Genomic DNA, 25,559 nt, shown 5'->3' with positions numbered 1-25,559 from the left:
AGAACGAACTGTCATGAGAGAGATATAAAGTCGATGTGTGAAAGAACATGTTTATCAGTACTTGCTCTAATTGAAGCAGGTATTATTTCCTATTTTTTTAGTCCTATATTCTTCTAAAGTATAACGTGATTTTCACACTTTTATCTCACTTCAAATTATTCAGATCTGTTTTAGAACATAGCCCTATATTTTATATAGGCAAAAATCTGAAATTATCCCCTTTTCTTGATCAGGGAGGTCATATTCTTCCTAAATACTGCCTAAAATGTTGTTGCATTGCTTTCTCCCCACTTCAGTGTCCTGACTTATACTTTACCTGTAGATATAGGCCTTGTCCATTATCGATTCCAGATGGTGATTAAACTCAAAAAATGAGGTGTACTGTGTAGAAAACAAGCAAAAGAAATCCAAAAATGTGTTAGTCTTAGATACATCTATGTAAATAAAATAGATTTTATTTGTTACTGAAAATTATTCTATTCATATGTCTGTAAAAAAAAAAAAAACCTAAGGCCTGTTTATCGGTGTCTTCCTCTGGACAGTACATTTTAGCATGATGCCAGACTTCCAGAGCTTCCGCTGTGTTTTATTTTTACCCTCCAGTTAAGTCTTGTTTGTAATGCTTGCTGAAAATCAAGCTTAAAAACATTTCTGTCCTTTTTCTTTTTAATGCATATAGTAGAACTCCGTTTTACAATAATTGAAATCACACTCTCCCCAAAACGTAAAGTAGGAAAAGTATAATCTAATACACTGACGTCACAAGAGCTGTTAAATCTTGTTGTTCAATACTAACATTGTTTTTAAGCAAGTTGCATTAAATGTATATTTACTCCCACAAAATTTAAAGTCCAGTAAGTGTTCGCATTTGTTAGCTGTTATGACGTTGTTCAAAGATACGATGAGTTCATATGCATCTAATCCAAACAAGGCTGCCATGTCCCTCGAGCTCTTTCTGCCTCTGTCTCCTTCTGTCTCAGCTCTCGGCCCCTGCATGCACTTCCTCTTCTGCTGCTGCAGGCGGTTAACCCAGGGGTAGGAGCCGAACGCCAGTCCCACCTCCACCGTTTGCTAACTGAGCCATCTTGGAAAACTCAATATCTCTGTACCTCCGTGTCCTCATCTGTAAATGAGGACAATAAGAAAACGTGCCTCCTAAAGGGTTTGCATGCGGACATGAGTCAACATACTTAAACATGTAATGTGCTTAGACCCATGGTATCTCCAAGAGAGAAGGAACCTTAGAGAGTTCTTAGTTCAAAATTTCATCCAATATAGATACGACTGTAATAGAGCATTTGGAATTAAAAAAATGATATAACAGTGACTACTTACTTAGAAATATACACAAATGATTTGTTTTTCTAGAATTCCTGAAGAGGAAAAGTTCCTCAAACATTCAGATTAAGATCATTTCAATTTGTGGTAACTTGTTTATTGTGCCAGAAGTTTGCACAAGGGCGTGTTTTTAAATTTAGCTTGTGTTCACTGTGGAGAAAACTTATATTTTTGTTTTCTTGTGTATAATTTGGAGACAGATACATATTTATCCTAGAGAGTTGTGCATTAAAATGACACATTTATATGTAAAATGACTGGGTTACGGGGCTGTGAAAAGATCACTGCTGACTTTCAGAATCTCCTGTATTAAAAGAAAATACTGAATATAGAGGGCTTTCAGACATCTTAGGGATACAGAGATGGAACGTGAACAGTTGGCATTTTATAAGCTTTTATTACAACACCAGACCAACTTCCAAATCTCTAGGAAACTGAGTCTTTCTGAAACTTGGTCCTCTCTGAGCAGGGCCTCCTGAAACTTTCCTGGGAGACTGGGAATTCCATGAGGCATGGCCTGCCCACTGAACTGCTTGGAAGGTTAAGTGCTGCCTGAGTCTAGGCCACATGCCAGGGTCAAACCAGAGAGCTCTAGTGTTGTTTTGAATGTACAGGAATAGAGGGTATGGTCCCTCTCAACTTGGAAAAATCATGGGCATGGAAGGAAAGCCCTGTCAGCCTGAGGGTTATTTGACAACCTGATTATAGTGAAGAATTTAGAATCGGAAAAACATGTGATAGAATCCAGATACTGTCAGTCCCCAACAGCATCTCTAGACAGATTTATTCACCCTGCTAATTGTCATTTTCCTCATCTCTAAAATGAAGTTGTTCAGAGGAATAAATGAGATAACAAGCATAAAGTTGAACAAAGTATGTTGGCCCAAGTGTGTATTCGACAACTAGGAGCTGCTGCTCTTGCTGCTGCTGGCGTCATCAGGATCCACTGTGTCCCCAGGTTGTGCTGTCTTGTCTTCCCAAGATGCGAAGGAGATAACCACCTAAAATTTATAAAATCTTCGGTGTTCCTTTTAAGAAGGTTATCTTTGGGAATACAAGCTATCATTGCTATTGTTAAAGATTTCTATGAAATTTCACATTCTCACTCTTCTAAGATTCGTTTCAGGTACCCGATGAAGCCATGAGTTATAAAATATTTATATCTTAGCATCTTTTTGAATAGGTAATACATTTACATAGTTCAAAAGCAATAGGAAATATGTACTTCAAATGTCTTGCCCCTACTCCTGCGCCGATCCATTCTCTTTTCTCTCTTGCCTCCCCTCCTCACCTCAGGTAACCATTTTTATTAGGTTTTTTTGTAGCTGTTCAGTGTGTATGAAAATACAGAAAAATGGGATATTTTCCCCATTCTGTTATGTAAAAGTTAGTATTGTTCTATAAACTGTTCTGTAACTAGCTTTTTTTTTTTCAACTTCGTAATTTATCTTGGAGGTCTTTCTGTATCAGTTCAAAGAAAACTTTCTCTTTATTTTTTTTATTTTACAAAGTATTCTGTTATATAGATGTACCACAATTTATTTAACCAATTCCCCTTTGAGGGTTGTTTGAGTTGCATCCAAGTATGTAAATAATTTTGTTATGCAAAAGTGTATTTGCATTTTTTTCTAGCATTATAGAATTTTAGATGAGCAAGATAACTTAGAGGTCATTTAATCCAACGTCCTCATTTTATAGCCAGCATTCAGGCATTCAGTGACTGTCTAATAAGAAAGGACAAATGGAAAAGAATAAAATTATAAAAGATTCATTTGTAATTATAGTTGTATTTAGAAGTAAAAAGGCATTCCTATCTGAGATTATAAAAATACCTATTATGAGATACAGAATAAAAACAGCTAAGAGCAACTTCCATTAGTAGAAACAACAGCATTTTTCTTTCATTCAATTTTTAAAATTCATAGCATTGACGGGGGCAGAAAAGTGGAGGAGAGTTTGGGAAAGTTAAGAATATTCTACTTTTAGGATATTTTAGATCACTTCAAGATTTCCATTATTATAAGAAGACAATTAAATGTAATTATCTTACCTTTAATACTCTATTTGTCCTAAATATTGGATTAAACCCAAAGAAGAGGTAGAAAACATCAAATGGAATTATTGATGCGACATCCAACTGTTGGAAGAACACGTTCACAGTTATGTTGTGTTTACATGCTTTTTTATACACGGATTGACTTACACGGATGTATATAAAAACTGACCAGCCGCCATGAAGTATTGTTTAATACAAAATTGCCTTCATGGTGCCACCGAAAGGCATATGAGAACCATGAAAACAAGGACGCTATTTTGTAGCCTACTACCGACGTACTTCATTTCCACCTCGTTGCCCCTCCTGTTGCCTCAGCCACTGCATTCTCTGGGACTTTTTTGGACCTGTCACATACACTTCAGAGATGGCATGGCTGCTAATGTTAAAATACATTTTAATAGTGTTTTAAACGTGGGGCTCTTGGACTGAAAATCAAGTCCGCTCTTGATTTTATTTGAAATCATTGCCCATTCATCACAGTGATATATTTTTATGTTCCAGCTAATTCTCCAGCATTCAGAACTGATTATATTTTTGGTGGCTCATCCAGACTCCTCAATTCTCTCTACTGCTGCCTACTTTGGATCGTATTGCTAACAATAAACTGCTGTGAAAGTATCTATTGGAGACCGTGCAGACTAAGAGAGAAGAGAGGAAAGAAATCAGTGCCATTTACAAATAATCAGCAGCTCCAATGGGAAAAGGTACTGAAAGCGCTATTATGGCTAAAAATAGATATTTTTAAATTCACCATATACTTAAATTATTCCGGCCTTCTATTACCCTGGTACTTGTGAAATGACACATCACACTTGAATACTTTCCTGATCGCAGTGATAGCTAAAAATTCTTCTATGTAAGATAGTTATTCATTTTCATTAATTTTTACGTGGTTTAAAAAATAGGGTACATTAAAAAAATCTAATTTACTTAAGACAATTAAGAGCAGTTAAGAGCTTTCTGTAAGATCATATATATGAAATGGAGAGTTGAGGTAATTAATTGTGTACCAGAATTTCACAATAGCCTAGGTCAATTGAAAAGAAATGGAACTTTCAGTTTGATTTAACCGGATTGGCTATTATAAACAAATTACTTACTAAAAGTATTGGTTTAGAAATTGCATCATATCATCAAACCTCATTGATTTTTACCCTACAGATATTGAGCCTCGTAACAAGTTGAGAAGTATACAGAACAGCTGCTAAAATAATGTCTCACAGAGCAGAAGGCAGGCTCACAGAGCCGTTGACTTGTGTAGTGCTATTTCCGCACCCATGTTTTCTGGCTCAAATCACAATGATCTTTCCTTTTTACCTTTAAAATAACTTTATTAGGACTAATATGTCAGAATCATGATCTTTTTACTTGCTGCCTATCCGGTTGCTCAACTGCCCACTTGCCTTCTCTGTGCGGACAGTCACCAGCTGTGTTTGATGTTAACACACTAGCATGGATTTGTGTAGGTAGAGATGATTTATTTTTCACGGGACTGTAGAAAATTGAATTAAGTGTTGACTAACACTGCACTTTGTACAAGGTGCTTTGCGAGGCATGTTTGAGTTGAAATCAGAATGAGATATTGTTTCTGTCCACAAAAAGTTAACTATCTAATAGTGGTGGAACCAAGCACAAAAATAACTATAATACAAGCCAGAAGACAGGCAGGGTGTGCTACGGGAACTCAAAAGGAGAAGGGACCACAATTAAATGAATGTAAAATTTTACATTTCTAAACTCAAATTAAATATATGGTTAATTTGCTCTTATTCAAATGCAAGAAAGTGATTAAGAGTTCGGAATAAGCTTTGTGGCACTTACAAAGAATATCCATCCCCTTTGTAGAGTTCATCAAAGTAGTATTTATTATCAATATGTCTAAGTATGTGACAATTTTTTACAGAAAAATTAGTTGGAGATAAAAACAAATTGAAAGAGATTTTAATCACCAGAGATCTCCAATAGGGACAATTTTGCGTGTAAATCCAAATTTGTAGTTTTTAACAAGATTTGAGGCCACTAAAGGGTTGTCCTTGGAGTGAGAGTCTGGAGTTCACTCATATGGATTAGGCAAACTTGGATAACCACCAATCTCTGCCTATTTCTCAGAGTTGGGAGGAACAAATAAAAGATAAGAAAGTACTTTGCAAATAATTATGGTTGAAAAACATAAGATTATACTCTTATTTGGGGAAGATACCATGTTATTTAAGTAGTTGCTTCTTTTCTAGTTGTTATTTTGCTTACATGGACAAGAAAGAAACGAGTAGAAACCATTTTGTAGACTTTTACACTATTATGCTACATGAATTGGAGGCTAGAATTCTGTGTGCATAAGACAAAGTACACCTCCTACTCCTTTCCTGACATTTAAATTGGAATTTAAATGTGGGCACTAACATTTTGTTCTGCCTAATAAAGACCCATATATTGAATTACACATTTGCGCGTACAAGGAAGTATATCTGGTAATTATTGAGAAGAAAAAAGTTCGGGCCTACCTTTGCCTAATAAAATTTCATCTGTATAAACTTTGTTACAAAGGTTATAATTCTGAAAGACGGCAGATTTTTTCTGGTAGAAATCCATAGATGGGACCCAAAGTGAAAATGGCAATGGGTTACTTGAGCAAATTTGAAACTGTCAGTCACCTACCTGAAATTTTGTAGAACTCCTGTAGTGTTTCTTTAGCTCATTTGAATCCACCTGAAATGTTATATTTACATTTTATATAAATTTTAACCGATTTCATCAACTTTCCAACTTTAGAAAATATTTAGAGCTATTTCCCTTTCTCATTCCTTCCGGCTTCAACCTATAAATATGCTCTATCCTTATCTTAAACTAAAAAACCTTCCCTGGCGTTTGTTTTCTTTGTGTTATTGCCCTGTTGTTTGTCACACTCAGTTTTAAAGAGAGTCACCTACATCACTTTGTTCCACATCTTTCCCTCATGTTTATTCCTCAAGACGCGGCAGTTTGACTTTCGCTCTCTTCTCTTATTGCATCATGACCGCCAGTGGGTGAAAGCCACCGATGACCTCCTAACGAACACACCCAGGGAATCCTGTATAGTACTTAGCATTTTTTTTTTTTACGGCATTCACCCTGTTTTGAAATTGCACATGTATTTCTTCGTCCATTTATTTAAAATCCGTTTACTCCATTAAATGGCAATCTATCTCCAGACAAAGTCGATTTTGTTTAGCAACTGTATAAAACTAGTGGCTAGGTAATACTAAGAGCCCAATAAATATTTGAGTGGATGAATAGACAAAGGAATGAAGACATGAGTAAAACTTTTTGAAGCATTTGACATTTTTTTGAACAATTCTGTCCTTGAAACTATGACTTTCTAAAGAATCTGTAAGGCCATTCTTGGTTTACTTCTTCAGTCTCAACTTTGTGGCGTCCTTCTTGGATTCTTGGGCTAGCCCTTTCAGAGCCAGTGTTCCCCGGGACTCAGTGATCTTCTCTTTACCCTTCTTCCTGGGAAGTTCCATCCACCTTCACAGTTTCAAAGATCACCATGCATGTTGATGCTACCAAATCTCTGCCTCCACCTAATATCATTTTCTTGAGCTGTTGACGTGTACGAGCAACTGCCTGTCGTCTTCTTCATTTAGCAGTTTGCTCATCTCAAGTGTAATCTATGCCAAACGTGAATTCATCATCATTCTCCATTCCCCTTAAGCCTACCACGCTCCTCCTCCTCCTGCTCCTATTGAGTATCCTACAAGCATCCTCATCTACACTGGTCACTCGCCCTCCCTCAGCCCTCATCCAGTCAGCAACCAAGTTCCACTGATTCTTCTTCCTAAAATTTTCTCTGGTCCATTCTCCCTTTTGGCCTTGGTCTCCTTGCCTTTAGTCGTGCTCTCCTCGGTCCATTCTAAAATGGCAGCTGGATGATCTCCCTAAATCAGGTCATTTAACAATCCCCATTTATGTCAAATCCTGTACCTCCACATGACTTTAAGAAAAAATCCAAGCTCCTTTTCATGGTCGGTGCTACTTTTTCTATCTTACTGGCCTCCTGTGGCACCCACACCTCTGCGAAATAGTTCCTCAAATGCATCACAGAGTTTCTTGCCTTGATGTCTTTGCTCTTCCCAGAGCCTGGAACGTATTTTTTCTCTTTTCTCTTGTGGTGGAGGTGTGCAGATAGCTTAAATTCATCCATCAAGATTTGGGCCAGGTGTCCCCTCCTTCATGCGGTTTTCTCTACCCCTCATAGCCCCAGGGCTCACCTCTCTCATGATTCACACCACAAAAACCCACTATTTTTCTTTTGTCTGTCCGTCCTCCATACTCTGAGTTACTTCAGAGGGAAGGGACCAAGTCTTTGTCTTCTGTTTCTCCAGTTCCTAACACAATGTCTCACACACAGGAGTTGCTCAATAAATGTGTGAGAAGTGATAGATGAATAGGGAGGTATTTCTTAACATTCAGATCTAAAAGAATTAATGCTAATGTGGGACTTAGAAGCCTATATTTCAGTTACAGGTAGGAAGGCATTGCCTGTGTACTATTAATTAGTTGACCAATGTATTATAACTTGGACACAGGAAGCCACATGTTGTAACAATTATTATTCAGGCTGTCCAACTTCAGAAGTTTTAAACTAATGCTGAGCAATGTTAGAGATTGGTTAGCCAACTCTCTAATTCCTACCCCCCACACCTACTTTTTTTGACTATAATTTTTGCTCATGTACACATACTAAATTTTGCAGAAATGTGTTAGAAAATATATGACCTGCTCATTTAATGATTTTCGCTGTGAAACAAAACTGCTTACTGAGCCACAGGTAGACACAGATAGAAGGTAAAGTTGAACCATGTCCCAAGCTTGAGTAGAACCGATCAGCTGCTTCAAAGCTCGTGTGGGACAGGCGCGTTTCAAGTCTGAGAAGTTAAGTTAAAACATCACCTCTTCCTCAAACCCCGGAAGAACGTTTTTTAGCACATTTTTTCCCTTTTCTTTCAGGGTTGTCTATGATCCTATGATTGAATAAATGTAAATGAAACTAAAACGTGCTAGATTAAATGAAAATGTCATCTAATGATTCTGAAATTCCTCTTCTTTGGAGTGCTAAATAAGTTTGGCTTCATCAGCCTTATGAGGATCAGCCTGTGTACCGGTAACAATTAGGCACTTATTTTAAAATGTCACCCTATTTAATTCTCTTTCTTTTAAGCCTCATCGTCATGCAGGCAACGCTTCTTCAGAGGAGGCTTACTTTGGGAAAGGTATGCTAATTGCACCTAATCCTTTCCCAATAAATAGTTTTTGGAGAAGCTCTACCAAGGTATGTTATATGCACTTATTATCTACTTCTCTTAAAAAGTTCATAGAAACTCCACAATTTCACATAGAACAGATAGAAGTGCTTCAAAAATAATAATGCCATCTGAAACAAATACAATGCAGATTACATAATTATTCAAGGAAAGAAAATACTTGAACCAAGATTACCCTTCATTCATTCCTTCAGACATTTCTTGAGTAAACTCTGAGTTCCTAGGATAGATAAGGAAATGAATCGAATACTGTCCCTACTCTCTAATAAGAAACTTATTATCAGGTAAGAAAGAGAGCTCCTTGTACAAATATGAGACAACAGGGAGAAGCTAAGTATGTGGATATTCATTCATCTGATTTATTCAACAATTTACTGCACATCTTCTAGATGCCAAACCCTCACTAGGTGTACACAGTCTTATTTAATCGTCACAATAGGTTTATGGGGTGGATACTACTATTCCCACTTTATGGATGAAAAAGATAGTATTCAATGAAAGGGTAACTTTATTTTCTTCATATAATGCTGCTAGTGGAATCTGACCCTGAGCTGTTTGGTTCTACTACATCATAATTACCCTAATTGTTATTTAACAGTTAAATAACAGAAGCATGAGTAAAGTGTAGAGAAGGGAGTGGTTAATTTTCTTCAGGTCAGTTTATAAACATTGAGAGCATTAAGCGCTGATAGCAGTTGAGTAAAATGGTGCCTGATTGACATCATCACCAGATGGCGCTCGCATCTGCACGGATCCTTTGTGATTCTAGGTTTAGCAAAGTGTTGTGTGTGGCAGAGTCTCATATCTAATTTCCACGGTCATTTCCAACTTTATTTCTGCTGTCTATAGAGGAAATTAAGACAAGTGACTTTTTTTTTGGTCCTTGATTCAAAATTCTGATCTCTATTTGTGCAGCACCATTTTCAGAAGAAAGATACAGTAAATAAATGCTGTGGAAAACTTGCAAACCCTCCCAGTTCCCAGTATTGTGGCTTTTAGCACCTCAAAGTGTTGTCTGTTACTTATCTGTTTTCCGTTAAGGCCTTGGGGAATTCATATTTTCATTCTCCAGCCCTGACGCAGTACCTGGCAACTGCAAGTATTTAATAAATGTTAGTTGAATGAATGAATGAATAATTTGCTGGTGTACACCAAAGCTAGCATAGATAGCCAAATGTAGAGACCTTCAAGTTGGGTACTCCACTTACATAGTTTTCTTACCAAAATGTAACCCAGTTTCAAAGGCTAAAACTACCTACTCTAAATCAAGGAAACCATTAAACGTCTTTTGAACAAACAAAGCAATTAGTTCCCGTTCTATGTTTGTAGCTTATGGTAATGCATTTTAAATAGAGCCCATTGAGTGTGTTTTTATTGGTTATTTTTCTTGGTTTTAACACTCCATTGTGTGCAAAGGCCTCTTATAAAATTGAAAATAAAAGTCTCCCCTTACTGATTTTGTCATTTTCCATTTGTCAAACATCGATTTTCTCCCCCCTTGTGCATCTAATGGAGGTTGAAATTAGCACTCTTTTTTTGGTGTTGTTTACTCCTTATTTGTACACCGTCATCATCATTCATCAAGCTGCCAGTGAGCTCTGGGGACAGTGCTGGTGGGTTAACCAACACTCTGAAGTCCGCACAAAGGCTATTTTGAGTAGATTTTTGCTACAGCTTTAGTTCTTGCCTTTAGAGTTTATTTCTTGGAACGATTTCAAATAAAGGAGGTATTCCCCAGCAAACAATATTTTTTTTAGAAGAAAAATAACCAAAATGACTTCTTTCAGCTTTTTGATAATTTAAAATTATCTGGAGATTCAAAAGAAAATAAATATTGAGGAGATTAAGAAATCTACTTCTCTTCTACAAAAACATATATAACCCAAGGTGCCACACACTGGGTCACTCTGCTCTTCCTACTGCGACATTGGGGGATCTGTTCTGTGCAGCCCTTGCTGGGACTGTGGAAAGATGTTTCAGTGGACATCAGTTGGGAAGGAAGCATCCTGCTAGGCAGCTAGGGAAAGGACCAAGGAGGAGAAGCTCTTAGATTTAGGTGTGTGCTTGTGAAAACACATTCTTTTGTTTATGTCTTAGATTAATCAGATTGGCTATGAAATTCCCTCAATACTGAGAATAAATCCAGGAGAAGATACTTTCTCCTGAGGGTAAGGATGCTAGTTGGTCACTGCATTTGACGGTGAGACGTGGGATGTGGTGAATCTAGAAAGTGAAGAGCAAAAGGAAGATAGGCCAGCAGATACTGTATTAATTGAAAAACAAAACAAAACGACTACTGTGTGTCTCTGTGCTTGATTTGCACCTGTCTGCATGGCATGCCTTCCACGCCCATGGTTTGCTCTCTCGATGGAGACCTTGATGGCTCGTTGTTCTCTCATTGCCTTATAGCACATTCCAACAGTACATTTTGCAATAGTGGAAATATTCTTTGCTATCCAATATGGTAGCCGTTAGCCACTTATGGATACTGGGCACTGGAAATAGGGATAGTGTGGCTGAGAAACTTGAATTTTTAATGTTATTTAATCTTAATTAATTAAAACAAATTTGAATAGACACATGTGGCTTGTGGCCACTACATCAGAGTCTACACTAATTAAAAAGGTCATGAATGCTTTTCTTCCCTTTTTAAGTGGATTTTCCCAAAGGGTCCAGGTCTAAAACCTTGGACTTGATTTCCGTGCTGTGTGCAAGCACTGTGCTAAGTGCTGATTATACAACGATAGACAGGACTCAGTCTGTGTCCTACCACACTCACAGCCTGGTGCTTTCTCACAACACCACCTTGTCTCCCAAGGAGGCAGGGCCGACTCTGATGAAGGAAATAATACCGCCTCAAGTAAAGAAATACTGAGGGGAACCACAGATGATCACGTGCTGGAGAACTGTGGCCTCGCAGACTGCGGGAGGCTTGATTACGAGAGGAAGGTGTATTAAACTATTTCTTCTTTTTGCATTGATAAGTTATATATTTTTTAAACATTGTTTAGTTAAAATATGTATGTGCACGGTTTTGACCTTTCAGACCTGGCATTATCTTTGTATCCTCAGGTAATATCGAATTCTGAAAAACTCGCCAACTGAGCCAACACGGTGTGGTCGTAATGAGCGTGGGTTTTGGAGTCAAGCCCTGGGTTTGAATCCTGACTCCACTACTTTTCACCTACCTTCTCCAGACCTCAGTTTCTGTATCTGTAAATGGGGCTAATAATATCTTCCTCATAAGGTGATTGACGGGACTGAGTGAGGCATTGTAAATAAATCAACCAGAATAATAATGAGAGCTCACGGTTGATATGCACTCAGAGGCACCAGGCGCAGTTCCAGGCAGTGTACATGCATCAGTTCATTCGGTCTCCTATTAACAGCATGAAGTGCTATTGTTATTCCCATTTTCAAGACGAGGAAACTAAGGCACAGGGCGATGCATGGTCCCCAGCACATAGGGAGCGCTTGATGGTTGTCTTGTTGTTATTGTTATAATAATAATAATTATGATTATTATCATACTGGTGGTTTCCAGTGGTTAAAGACCCATCCAGTCAGACATGAAATAAAACAAAGCTAATTTGTTTTTTGTGGGCAGACCTGATATTCATTCGTTAGTTTCTGCTTTCCCCTTATGACTCACTATGATGTCTCCTCCTCTTATAAACTGGAGTCTGGGCTGGATTAACAGCATATCGCAAAAGTAGATGAGATCACACATGACGTCCGTGATGAGCCAGTAGTGTGTGTTGTCTGGGGTCTGATACGGGAAGACGAGGCGCAGTGGGATGAGCCAGCAGTTCCAGTTATAGGCCACGGTGACGAGCAGGAGCCACAGGAGATAGAGACGATCTAGAAAAACAGCAACTGGGGTGACCCACACGGCAGCAACAGGCATTGAAATAACCCTCTCGCTCAGTTTAGGAAAGCTCAGTTTAGGCAGCTCTGGAGCCAGGAGCTCTCCTCTAGGTGCCTCCATGGACACTCAGACAGACCATCCTGCTCCAGAGCAAGAGGCCCTGGGCGCTGGGCGCTAAGGTGGTCCTGTCAGCTTTGGAGAGTGTCTCTCCTATCTCATAGAGAAGGGGCCACTCTGAGCCTGCACCCGAGTGAAAATACTGCATGGATGGCAAGGGGAACCCAGAGAAGCTGGGCTCCCCGCCCAGGGTGGCCACAGCAGGCTCTGCTTGTGGGCAGCCCAGCCGCAGGGTCACGGGCATGTGGTGAACGGCCTCACTTGCCCCAAGATGTGTGGGTGAGGGGAGGGCAGAGAACCAGACCCCGAAGGCTGTCCCAGGCCCTTTGCCCCAGGGAGGCGGTAGGAGGGGATGTGTCCAGTTAGAATAATTGACAGTGTGAGCCCTGGAAGAAGATGAACACTTACGATGGTTTTTGAGCCGGGGGTCAGTGTAAATATTGCTGACTGCTCTGGGGCTTTCTTTTCAAAGGTATAATTAGGGGCAGGACAGACCCTGACTGTGTTTTAAAAACAGGCAAGAATATTTTATCGGTTGTCCTCATCAGAGAGGGACAAAGGAGCCATTGCATATTTAATATAGTCTAAATTCTGCTTTCTGGGTAGATTCAGAATGTGGGCCAGGGAACATGGAAGCCCTCTGCGACACTGGTTACAGAGGTTCTTGGTAACAGCCGGCCCTCCCCCAGGACAGTCCCCCTTTGACGGTACCCGTGTACGAATCTATGCTTCTCGGGAGTCTCATCCGCTTTAAGTACTCTGTCAGAGGCATCTTCCGCAGTTTCCAACACAACACGTGATAGTAATGTTCTTCTTTGGGCTGAGCATTGCTTTCTTGGGTTGAGGATACAGCTGTGGGTTTTGCTTTAGAGGAAGAAAGGAGATGAAAACGTTTTTAAGAGGTTAAATTAACTTAAATTGGCTTAATGAGAAAAAGCTTGGATTTCTTGAGGTCAGAACATTCCAGAATCTTCCCCTTTCCATACAGGCAGATGAGACATTTCGTGACACTTAAAATAGTGACATGGTGACAATATCCATCTAATGAACTGGAATTTGGAAATATATACGTTTAAGCTCACTAATTAAGTGTCCCACAGGTGTTACAAATAGGATATTTTAAATATAAACCTGATTCTCACATATTTTGGAGCATAAAGAAAGTGTGTGTGCTTTGGCTTTGCATTGAGCAGGAGCGTTGCAAATGTGTATAGTTCTATGGGATTCAGTTTCAGGCTTCTTTAACCTCACATACATCCTTCAAGTTACGAGCAAATAAAGCTCAAAGTATTCTTTTCAACATACAGTCATCAAACTATAAGGACTATGTTTTATTTTAGCCTCTTCTCTTTAAAAGAAACTATTATGCAATACATAGTTTATTTTGAAAATCCAACTTCCCTTCTACAGAATTATAAGGAAACCCTCAACTCCATCCCACGTAATTAACAATTTTATTTTTATTTATCTGTTATTAAACAACCAAACTTTCTTCTATTTCTTTGTCCGTGCATACACAAACATTTTACATATATGCAATCCTAGTGTACGTCTCTTTGGTGCTCTGCTTCATCGTATTTATTAATTTTTCACAGACGTATTTCTGTAATGACCAGCGAGGTTGGCAGCCATCCTTCCCCTTGTGTGACTGTTGATGCCCTTTGCTCTGTTGTGTACTCAGTGTCCTGCGTTGTTATCATAGGCAGTTTGTATACTGTGGGTGTTCTTAGTTAAGATTTACAATAAATCCTGCTATGGCAGATGTGGTTGTTGGTCTGCGCATATGCCATGGCCCCGGCTGTCACGTGCAGAGGGCTCCCTGCAGCTCTTGGCTGGAGGGTTTCTCCCTGCTGGCTTGCTTGAAGCGCTGGAGAGTTACAACATGCCCCAGCAGCAACCCTCAACCAACGAAGGACAGGAGCTGGGGAATCAATCCACCATCTTCTCTCGGGATAATTCTTAATCTCCGAGTGAGTGTCATCCGCATAGATTTCCAGCTGGATCAAGCACCGGTGGCCCACAGTAGTAACCCGGTCATTAACACACCTTTATGGTCTTAACTCCCTTCTCTGTCTTTCTTGCCCGCTTTTACCTTCCTGAGTCCCCCTCAACATCCACTGTTTATACCCAAATCGTTGTCTCTGGGTCTGCTTCTGGGGGAACCCAAACTAAGACATTTGCAAAACAGAGTTCCCTCACAACTTCCTTCTTCCCAGTTCTTTGAGGTGACAGTGCTTACCAGTTTTGGGGCTGGCTTCAGGTGAGGATAAATCATCTTCCACCAACTTCCTTTTGTACAGGGCCGTTCTTTGACGCATCCTCTTTACCAGGTTGTGTAGCTGGGCGTCAGAATACTCGTTTATAATGGGGGCTTCAGGTGGTTTGCTCTTTGGACTAAATGAGGGGAAAAGTGGCAATGGAGATAAAGTCATACAGGAGGAGATACATACAGGGAAGGGATCAAGTCTTCACCTTCCTTATATACTCAGAATTATTAACTGCTCTTTTCTGCAATTGAATAGGACAATTCAAGCATTGGGTTTGATGGAAATAGTGCTGGTACAAACCAGATTTGCCACAGAAAGCCTAGAATGCACAAATAGCAAATGGCCATTCTTGACCATAGTGGATCTTGGTGACTGTGACTCTGCCACTAAATTTTGTCATTTTTAGAAAAAAAGCTATAGCTGGCGTGGTAGGCAGAGTTATAAGATGGCCCCTTGGTGGACACGTCCTGCATGATCCTGGGAAAAATGAATATGGTGGATTTTACTCCCATAATTAGTTCTTGTTAGATGGCTCCTTGACTTTAAGAGATTATACAGATGGGCCTGATGTCATCAAATGAGACCTTAAAAAGCAGAGAGTTTCTCCAGCTGCTGACAGAGCAGAAAATGAAGCATGAGGGGGATTTTACTTGTGAGAAATTCTCCACTTTTGGCTTTGAAGAAGAAAGGGGCCCGCTGATAAGAATTGCATGAGGCCTCTAGGAGCTGAGGGTGATCCTTGGCTAGCTGATAACAAGGAAACAAGGACCACAGTCCCACAGCCACAAGGAACTGAATTCTGCCAGTAACTGGAATGAGCTTGAAGCAGATTATTCTCTGGTGCTTCCAGGTAAAGGGCCCCGCCAGGCCTGGCTGGCACCTTGATTTCAGTTGTGCGAGACCTTCAGCAAAGAACCCAGGAACGCCCACCCAGACTTGGATCTGCAGAGCTGTGAGCTGACAAATGGGTGTTGTTTTAAGTAACTAAGTTTGTGATCATTTGTTACGCAGCAGTAGAAAACTAATATAGTTAGCGTGCTTTAATTAACTTCCTTTCTAAGAAAACATACAGACTAGGACGGGTATAAGGTATAAACTAGTATACTTCATAACAATCTGAGTTTCCGCACAGGTTTTCCTCAGAGCTCTAACTCCCTCTACCTTCCTCCTGAGGTCTGACACTGGGTCTACACAGCCCCGCATGGGTTCTATCCATTCTCACCTCCTCATATCCATATCTGTTCTTTCTATCTCACTTCCAAACCAGACCACAGAGTTCGCATTAGAACTGGGTAACTCGTGGGTTCCATTTGAAGAGAACTCTAGTATGAGCCTCTCTCCACTAATCTCTACTCCCCATCAGGCCCACAAATATATCGTATCTGTAATTGTTTACAGATTCCCAGACCTTTCATGTCTTTTTCTCTCCTCTTCTAATTATCATTCTATAATTTATACTTCTTTCAAAAGTCAAAAGTCTTGCCTCAGCATCGAGATTCTTCAAGTGTATCCCACTAACTACGACCTTTGTAAGCCTTCTCAAGGTGGTGAAGACTGAGCAGCGGTGAAAGAAAATCTGACACGTCTTAAACAATACAGAAATAGGGGAACATTAGGTCCACAAAACCAGAAAAACTTTTCTTTCTGATTGAGAAGTGTTGTCATGTATATCATTTCAGTCATTTCTTCTTAAAGTCTTAGTGAGCCTAGAAGTTTATCCATCTGTCAAGTGATTATTGAGATTCTACTTTATGTACTGGAAACATATATAGAGTTAGAGAGTTAGACAGACACTAGCCCTACGGATGTTCATACTTCAAAGTGGGGGCAAGGATGTAAAGAAGTAGCTAATAACAAAGATATGCATGAAGTGCTCTGCTCACATCGAACTTGGCCTGTGCTATCAAGGAGGGGCTGTACAGAGAAAGCTTCTTCAGTCTGAAGGAATCAGAAGGCTTTTGACAGAGAAATGAAACAAGGGCCTTCTGGGACTTGAGAACAGTGTGTTCAAAGACGTGAAAACACATGACATGTTCAGCAAGTGTTTTGGTGTGACTGGAACAGAGTGTGTATATGGAGGGGGCCAGGTGGCAGGCAGAGTAGGAGTGGAGGTGGTCATGTCTGGAAAGGAGAGTGGAGTTGGGTTATGATGGGTCCTATATGACCCGCTTAGGAGTTTGGACATTAACCTGTAGGCTAACGGGAGCCAATGCAGAGTATTCAGCAAATGAAGGGTGTGAGAAGGTGGAAGTTCTGGAGAAGCAGCAGCAGTGGTTGAGTTGAAGAGGAGCAGTGTCAATGCATGGAGGCAAGGAAGGAAGTTAATAGATTGGGTTAGAGCTGGTGGGGGAAAAAGAGAAGGGCTAAAGAAATATTTTAGAGGCAGAAATCAAAGGATTTGAACTTTCTGGATCTTTTGGATAAATCCAAATAAGGAATCAAGAATAACTCCTAAGTTTCTATTAAAATAGACTAGATTCATGAAGACACTAATATAAATAGGAATTCAGAAAGGAGATATTTGTACGTAGTGGGTGCATGGAAAAAATGAATATTTTGTGTGTGTGTATATGTTCGACTCAAGGTTGTGTAAGACCTTGTGTGGTGGGACCTTCTTGTGATGCCCAGGGGACATTCAGAAATACAGCTCTGGCCGGGTCTTGGGGGTCCTCAGTGGATATGGGGTGTTTGAAGCAACATGAGTGGATGACATCCTCACAGACTGAAGTTTTCAAGGTCAGAAACTGTATGTTTCCTTTATACTCCACAATAAAAGTTAATAAATGTTTATTGAATAAATAAACCCACTACTTCTAACCTTTTGTTTGACCTTATTTGACGTGCCTCAATGCAATAAAAAAATGTAAGCAAAGTGAAGCTGAGGGTTGGCGGGTCACTAACTGTGCAGTCAGGTATCCAAACTGTCAAAATGTCTAATTCACACCCGAAGACCTAAGGAGAATGTTTTTTCTTTTCCTGAATTATCTATAAGCCCTAATTGACCACATAATTGCCACTTAACCACACCAGTTTGTACTGTGCAAACCTACCTAACAGTTAAAATGCTGAAAATTGTGTTAGAAAGCATGCCAGCATTTCAAATACATAGCTATATTTTAACTATTATACGCTTTTCTTTTTGTATTAACTGGGGATTAATATGTCAATCTACTTCATGTTTTCTTTTTTCCAGCTTCTTTTCTGGAGTAATCTTGGCTCATCTTCTCCCCCACCTACCTATATACAGAAGATATGAATATATTTTTCTTTAGATAATTTTATGACTGAAGGGAAAAAGGCAAATACAGATGAAGAAACATATATCTCATGAGATAAACGAAAAATCAAATGGGGGTAGAAGGGAGAACCCATGGTTATGCCTTATATAACTATGCTTCCTTTGAGCTATATTTGATATTTGATTTTTCTTGTTCATATTACTAATTGTATATTTTTAAAAGAATTATTCCTCATGGTTCCTTGAGTAAAGAATTGGTAAAGAGTAAACATATTTTACAAATTTTCATAAACAAACATAGAAGGAAAGTCTTTTTGGATAGTGATTTCTTATTGAGATGGGTGAGGCTTTTAAAATTTGTTTATATACCTATGGAAGAAAAAATAATTAGTTACTGATAGAATGAAATTTATTCCTTTTTTTTGGTAGGATACAGAGAAAACTTTTAAAGAAGAAGTTAATGAAAAGAATATATAGTAGCATTCCTTTTTTATTTAAATTCAATTAGAGATATGGGCAAAAAGAATCACATAATTGACAACTTTCCCTTGTTTGGGATTGCAGAAGTCTTTGCACTCCAGGGCAATGTGTCATAGTAACTTCAAGATGGGTTATAAGTAGGCCTTACCTTCGTGAAGTGGGAGAAAAGCCATCATGAAAGGGATGATAGGAAAGAAAACCTTGTAGTCTTCAGGTGTACTCAGGAATATCAGTTTTAAGAAAGTACATACGTAAGATGTAAATCTTGAAATTGATTTTTTTAAAACTGTGTTTATTAAGAACTTGGAAAATTTTCATGTACACTCAGGGATGCATGTTCTCTTGTTTAAGATTTTTGCTTTAATACAGCACAAAGGGATAACTAATTGTGATGGGATAAGATGGTTGGGTGGCGCTCAGGGATGTGTTCACAGAGGAGGTGATATTTGAGTAGAACATTGGAGGGTGAATGGCACTTTGACTGATAATTATTCAAGGCAAAGGAAACAGCCTAAGGAAAGGAGTGTTGGTTGCTGCCTTGAGAAGTACAATAAAAGTTCAAACGTTTTAACAGAGGTTCCCAGATCACCTATAACTTGACTTGAAAGTTCAGTTGAGATCAGCAGGGAACAATAGCAGAATTCTAAGCAGAAGAGGACCATTATTGGCTAGGCTTTAGAAAAATGAATGAAACAAGATGATGAGTTGCGGTGAGGAGGAAGTATGACTTGACAAGTCGAGTTAAAATATGTGTGTTGCTGTAAATTCCAAGTTTGGCCAGTGTACTGCATTGAATAGTGCTCAGCCAGAATTCATGACCACCCGGAACCTCAGAATGTGACCTTATTTAGAAACAGAGTCTTTACAGATATAACTATTTAAGTTAAGATGAGATCATACTGGAGTAGGGTGGGCCCTGAATCTCATGACTGGTGTCTTTATAAGAAGGCCAAATGAAGACATGGAGCAGACACACGGGGAGAATGCCGTGTGATAACAGAAGCAGAGATTGGAGTGCAAGCCAAGATACAACAAGCATCACTGAGGGAGAATCTGATTTGTACCTCTCTCCTAGCTTCTCTTGGTTGCCAGTGATGCTTGTACTTTGGCAACCAACAGAAGCTAGGATAGAGGTATGGATCAGATTCTCCCTCAGGCTTTCACAAGGACCAATCCTGCCAACACCTTGATTTCAGGCTTCCAGCCTCCCGAACTGTGGGAAGGTAAATTTCTGTTATTTTAAGCCACTAAGTTTGTGGTAATTCATTATGGCAGCCCTCAGAAACTGCTAGAGTTAGCAAAGTGGATAACTGTGATACCATATGGGCGAATCAGATGGAGGCATAAGTTGTGAGAGAAATATGAATACATTCAATTTAGTGTATGCTAAACTTGAGGTGTGAATGAAGAGTCAAGGTCTTTGAGAACATATTCCATACAGCAGGCAGTTGAGAATTTGGATTGGAAATTGGTGGGGAGGACTGAGCTGGAGATGCTGAACAAGGAATCGTTCATCCAGAGGAAATGATAAGGATTGTCCAGTGGACTGGATTTCTGATAAGAGCCTGCATAGAACCAGAAGAGACTGGGAGGTCAAAACCTCGGAATTTGCTGACATTTAAGGAGTAGCATAAGAAAAGGAACTGAGAGTGACAATTAGAGAGGTAGATCCGAGAGAGAAAAGTGTCACAAAAATCAGGGAAGCTGAGAGTTTGGGAAAGGAGGTCAGTGGCGTCTCAGGCTGCGTACAAAGTGAGTACGATGGAGACTGCAGGAGAATTTCAATTTCAGCGAGGAAGATTTCACTGGTAAACTTTAAGAAAATTGGTTGGGGAACTGTGCAATGTCATCAAATTTTGCCATTTTCTTCCCATTTGTCTTAACAAGTATTTTGTTAAAAAGTACACAGAATCTGTCTTTGTTCTCTAAATAGTATTTTGGATTTCCATTCACTGTTTTCCAAATTCAACTAAAAATGATATTTTTTCCTCTAATAAAATCTTCTTGAACAAACTTTGACTTTTGCAAACTTTGCTAGATTCCCCTTAATGCTTAATTAACTCATTTTTTCAATGATTTAACTCACTTAAAAAATTCCAGTTGGTCAAAGTCCTTTATAACCTACTATTTCTATCTTGTTGATTAACAGACAGGAGTTAGGCAAAGAAAATTATATTCCAGTTTAGGAAGTTTGAGGGGAGAGAGAAGAAGATCTTTTTTTTGTTGTTGTGTTTTCACAAAAATTAATGATAAATTCAGACAGTGATCCTTAAAAGTTACATCTGAAGGAAAGCAACCTACTTTGAATAAGTCAACATTTTTGTAGCAGTAAATTTCTGAGTGAAAAAATACTTGAAATTAGCACAAAATTCTGATTTTTACCAATGTTTCTGGTACTTTACCATAAAACCTACAGAATAGACAAAACAGACAATAATTTTAAAAAAGATTAATCTCTTTATAGAGAGAAGGGATGATATTTATTTTATGTTGTCTGGAATAGGTTATTGTGAATGAGAACAAATTAAAGACTTGGAGATAAAAATTTTAATCATCCAGAAAACAAAAATAAAACAACAACAGCAACAATAAAAATACACAAAAAATGAGATTAGCTAAATTGCAGAATAGACACAACTGAAGAGAGAATTAATGAGTTGAAGAATTCTTCCAGAATGCAGCACAGAAGCACCACAGATATAAATGCATGCAACAGGAAGTAAGAGAAGATCGAAGGTAAGAGAAGTAAGAAAGGCATGAAGGATGGATCTAGAAATTCTAACATGAGTGAGAGAAGATCCCAGAGGAGAGAACAGAAGAATGAGAGGAGACCAACTAGTCAAAGAAACCATAGAGAAACATTTTTCAGAGCAGAAGAAACGCACAGGTTTTCAGATTCAAAATGGTCACCAAATGTGAGTGAGATAAATAAGAGAAAACTAAACCAAGCAGGCTGTCATAAATCTCAGGACACTAAAATTAAAGAGAAAAATCCTAAATACTTCCAGAGGAGAAAAAAAGTCCTATAAATAAAAAAGCATTAGATCCGCATCAGCTTTCTGATTTCAACATTGGATACTAGAAGCTAATAAAGAAATATCTTAAAATTTCTGAGGGAAAATGGATTTTCCTTGAACTCCACGCTGCCAAACCTTATATAAGATCAACTCTTTGCTTTGCTCTGGGAGACTTCACTTTCCACGCGCAGCTCTCCCTCACTTACCAAGCAGCAAATTCAATTTCTGTGTCAGGTATTGAGTGCTGGCCTCGTCCTTTGACACTAGGATTATAATTTAAAGGGTGAGAAGGTTTAAAAAGGGGAAGCAGTTGGATTTGGGATTTTTGCTGGTGGAGAGTGTAGAGCTCTGGTAAAACCTATATTGAGAAATTCAGTTTAGGCCTTGAGGCTGAAGTAGATTCTCCCACCTTCTTCTGAACCTAAATTTTGGAACCACACATTGAAGAGAAATATACTATTTCCGCTGGTCAGACTGTGGGTCTACTTACACACCTACCCACCTTGAGTGGAAATCTTCGCTAAGTAGTAATCCATGCCCAGACATATTTACTGCATGGGAGAGGAAAAACCTAGAGAAAGTGTGAGGCCTGGTTTCCTTCCTTTAAGCTGCAGTAATCCCAACACTGCTAAAACATGGTGGATGAATATTTTGGGTTCTGACTAGATTAGCAACTTTTCTCACTGTGAGTAAATTGAGAATGAGACAGTGGATAGCAAGAGGCAGATGTGACAAAGGGAGTGTAGGACTATTTCAAATTCCTCCAAACAAATGTCAATCACCCTGAGCCAGATCTGTCATTGCCTGGGCACAGCAGGTGTGGCTGTGGCCTGGAGATGGAAGCAGAAGCTCATGATGCAGAGACTGGCTTCTTTCATTGGGATGCCAGTGGAGATGGATGTGGGGAGCTCCTGGCAGGAAGGGGTTCCGTTTCGAGCAAGAATCACGTGGAGAAAGAGGGAAACTAAGACTGTCTGAGTCAATGAAGCAAAACCACAGGAGAGCCTCAGAGAAACTTCAAACTGCACAGGAAGCAATCAGACTGGGGAAGGGAGGAGAAGTCAGGCTGCTGGTCGGCAGACACGGGGAGTTAGGTCATGATTCTGCACAGTGGGGCAGAGGGCCGTAGAACAGAAGGCTGAACTCTGGCCTGTGTGTGGTTGTGGTCAGCATTTCAAGCCCTGGAGCGCCACACTCTCCATCTCTGCCCAACTAGAAATCAGACGTTCAGCGTCTGGCTGGGAAAACTTCCAGGTATAGTCTTCCTGGAGTGAGTGAGTAGGAAAAGATTAGTAGGGATGCATTTCCTTGATTAGAAAATATTTGCCGAACTTCTTTTCTCTGAAAGCATAGAGAGAGACATCATGTATATTCCAGGTAAAGAATTAACAGTACCTAATAGAGAAATCATGGAAATGGAAAATGAACATTCAGTTTGATGTTGACATAAAGGAGGGGCGGTGCATATGTTTAAGGACTACTCTGGGTGCTAAATTCATGGCTTCTTCTTTTCCTTCCATCTTCTAAATGTCCAGAAGAGACATCGAGTTGACCTGAAGCACCAAAGAGCCAAAGGAAACATGCTACAGAAGGTGGCTGGGCATGTGGATAAAGTTTGTGGCCTATAAAGCACTGTATGAAAGGATGAAGTGTCCATCAGAAGATTGATAATGAGCAAGATGAAATTCAACAAGTCGCTGAAAACTGCTGAGACTTGGTGAGAGAACCGTGCTGCTAGTCTGCCGCTGTACGGAAATGTTCCTTAAGCCGCAAGGACTGCAATAACTTCCCTTCTCTGTTAGTAATTACATTTTCACGAATAAATTTGCACTGACTGGGGCACTGCCACAGTCTGGATTGCCATCAGTTATCTACTGCTGGGGGCAGACCTTTATGTCTGAGGACAGGACATTCATGCCACCATTAAAAAGACGCCAACCGATTTTTGACAAAGAGCCCTTTCAACAAATGATGTTGGTGCAATTGGACACCTATCGTGAAAAAGTGACCTTCAACCTAAACCTCACGACCTAAACCTTTATAAAAAACTAACTTAAAATGAACCATAGACTTCAGTGTAAAGCATAAAACCACAAAACTTTTAGAAAAAAATAGGAGAAAAAACTCTGGTCCTTGGGCTAGGCAAAGAATTCTTAACTTTGACACCAAAAGCACAGTCCGTGAAAGAGAACAGTGATAAATTGCACCCGATAAAAATTAAAAACTTTTGATCTGTGAAGGATTCTTTAAGGATGAAAAGACAAGCTATGGAATGGGAAAAATATTTACAAACTACACATCCAACAGAGGCCTAATGTCTAGAACATAAAAAGAACTCTTAAAACTTAGTAAAAAAAAAAAATCAAAACAATCCAGTGGTAAAGTTAGCAAAAGCTATGAGCAGACATTTCATGGAAGAGAATATACGGATGGAAAATAAGCACATGAGGAGAAGTACAGTATCAGTGGCCATTAGGAAATGCAAATTAAAACCACAATGAGACATCACTGCACACCTATCAGAATGGCTAAAATCAAAAATAGTGACAACACCAAATGCTAGCAAGGATGTGGAGAAACTGGATCATTCATACATTGCTGGTTGAAATGTAAAATGGTACAGCCACTCTGGAAAACAGTTTGGCAGTTTTTTATAAAAATAAACATGAGATTATCATATGACCCAACAATTGCCCTTGAGCATTAATCCCAGAGAAAGAAAAACTTGTGTTCACACAAAAACCTGTATGCAGACGTTCAGAGCAGCTTTATTTGTCATAACCTCAATGTGAAAACAACTTAGATGTCCTTCTCTGACTGAATGCATAAGCTATGGTACAGTCATATAGTATGAACACTACTCAGAAGAGAAAATGAGTGAGTTATGGATGCATACAACAACTGGCATGAATCTCTAGGGAATTATACTGATTACAAGCCAATCTCCAACGGTTAATGCTGTAAGATTCCATTTATATAACGTTCTCCATTTATATAGAGGTGGAGAACAGATTCGCGATTATCAGGGGGCAGGGAGGGAGCAGGGTATGGGGTAGGGAGAGATGCCTGTGGTTATAAAAGGGCGACAGGAGAGACCCTTGATGGCACTGCTTTGTGTCTTGATTATGCTGATGGAGACATGAACTTACACATGTGATAAAATTAATAAAACTCAATACACACACACAGACACACGCAGACAAATGAGTACGAGTAAAATGGGGGAAATCTGAGTAAGATTGGTGGGTTATCACCAATGCCCTGGTTGTGATAGGGTGCTGTAGTTTTGCAAAATGTTACCATTGGGTAAAGCGTATATGGGAGCTTTATATATTATTTCCTACCATTGTATGTAAATCTATGATGATCCCAAATAAAAAATTAAAAACAATAAAAAATTATTTAATAAACTAAAAAAAAGTTTCATTAAGAAAAACCACCTTATACTGATGGCAGGCTACCTGCTTAACTATGTCCAGCATACTTAGGCAGAAACATGGAGTTTCACCACCTTGCTACTCAAAGCGTGGTCTGCAGCCCACAGCACGAGAGAAATCTTACCTGCTTAAATCTGTAAAAATGTTGGCAGGAGCTGGCTGTGTCAATATCACACATGATTCTCACAAAACTCAATGAGATGGGCTCGGTTTACCCCTTTTCAGATGAACTAATCAAGGCCCAGACTATCTGATTGAAAAGTCACGTATGAAAATAGGTGATAGGTTATAAACAAAGGATGACAGAACCGTCGAAGAGACAAATGGAAATAATTAGAACTCAATATTTGTTGATCTTAAGAGGTGATGACTATTTTAATTTTAAGAGGCCAAACTGGTCTTACAGTGAATTTCTTCTCTTAAAAAGTGGAGAACATT

The 25,559-nt window shown here is 39.2% G+C and overlaps 1 protein-coding gene across 1 annotated transcript in view; it reads right to left on the bottom strand.

Annotated features, from left to right (window-relative positions):
- Positions 1-25,559, bottom strand: part of CNGB3 (cyclic nucleotide gated channel subunit beta 3) — a 127,636-nt gene that overhangs the window by 56,624 nt on the left and 45,453 nt on the right. Inside the window, exons 4-9 of the mRNA XM_070632425.1 lie at positions 14,922-15,076; positions 13,394-13,546; positions 12,350-12,558; positions 6,050-6,100; positions 3,389-3,475; positions 317-381 (exon numbers count right to left, since the gene is read on the bottom strand). Coding sequence (XP_070488526.1) covers positions 317-381; positions 3,389-3,475; positions 6,050-6,100; positions 12,350-12,558; positions 13,394-13,546; positions 14,922-15,076 — 720 coding nt within the window. The remainder of the gene's footprint in view (positions 1-316; positions 382-3,388; positions 3,476-6,049; positions 6,101-12,349; positions 12,559-13,393; positions 13,547-14,921; positions 15,077-25,559) is intronic.

The sequence above is a fragment of the Equus przewalskii genome, chromosome 8 (assembly GCF_037783145.1).
Source record: "Equus przewalskii isolate Varuska chromosome 8, EquPr2, whole genome shotgun sequence".
Classification (NCBI taxonomy): Eukaryota; Metazoa; Chordata; class Mammalia; order Perissodactyla; family Equidae; genus Equus; species Equus przewalskii.
The sequence above is the reverse complement of the archived record's forward strand: the minus strand, read 5'-3'. Positions and strand labels throughout refer to the sequence as shown.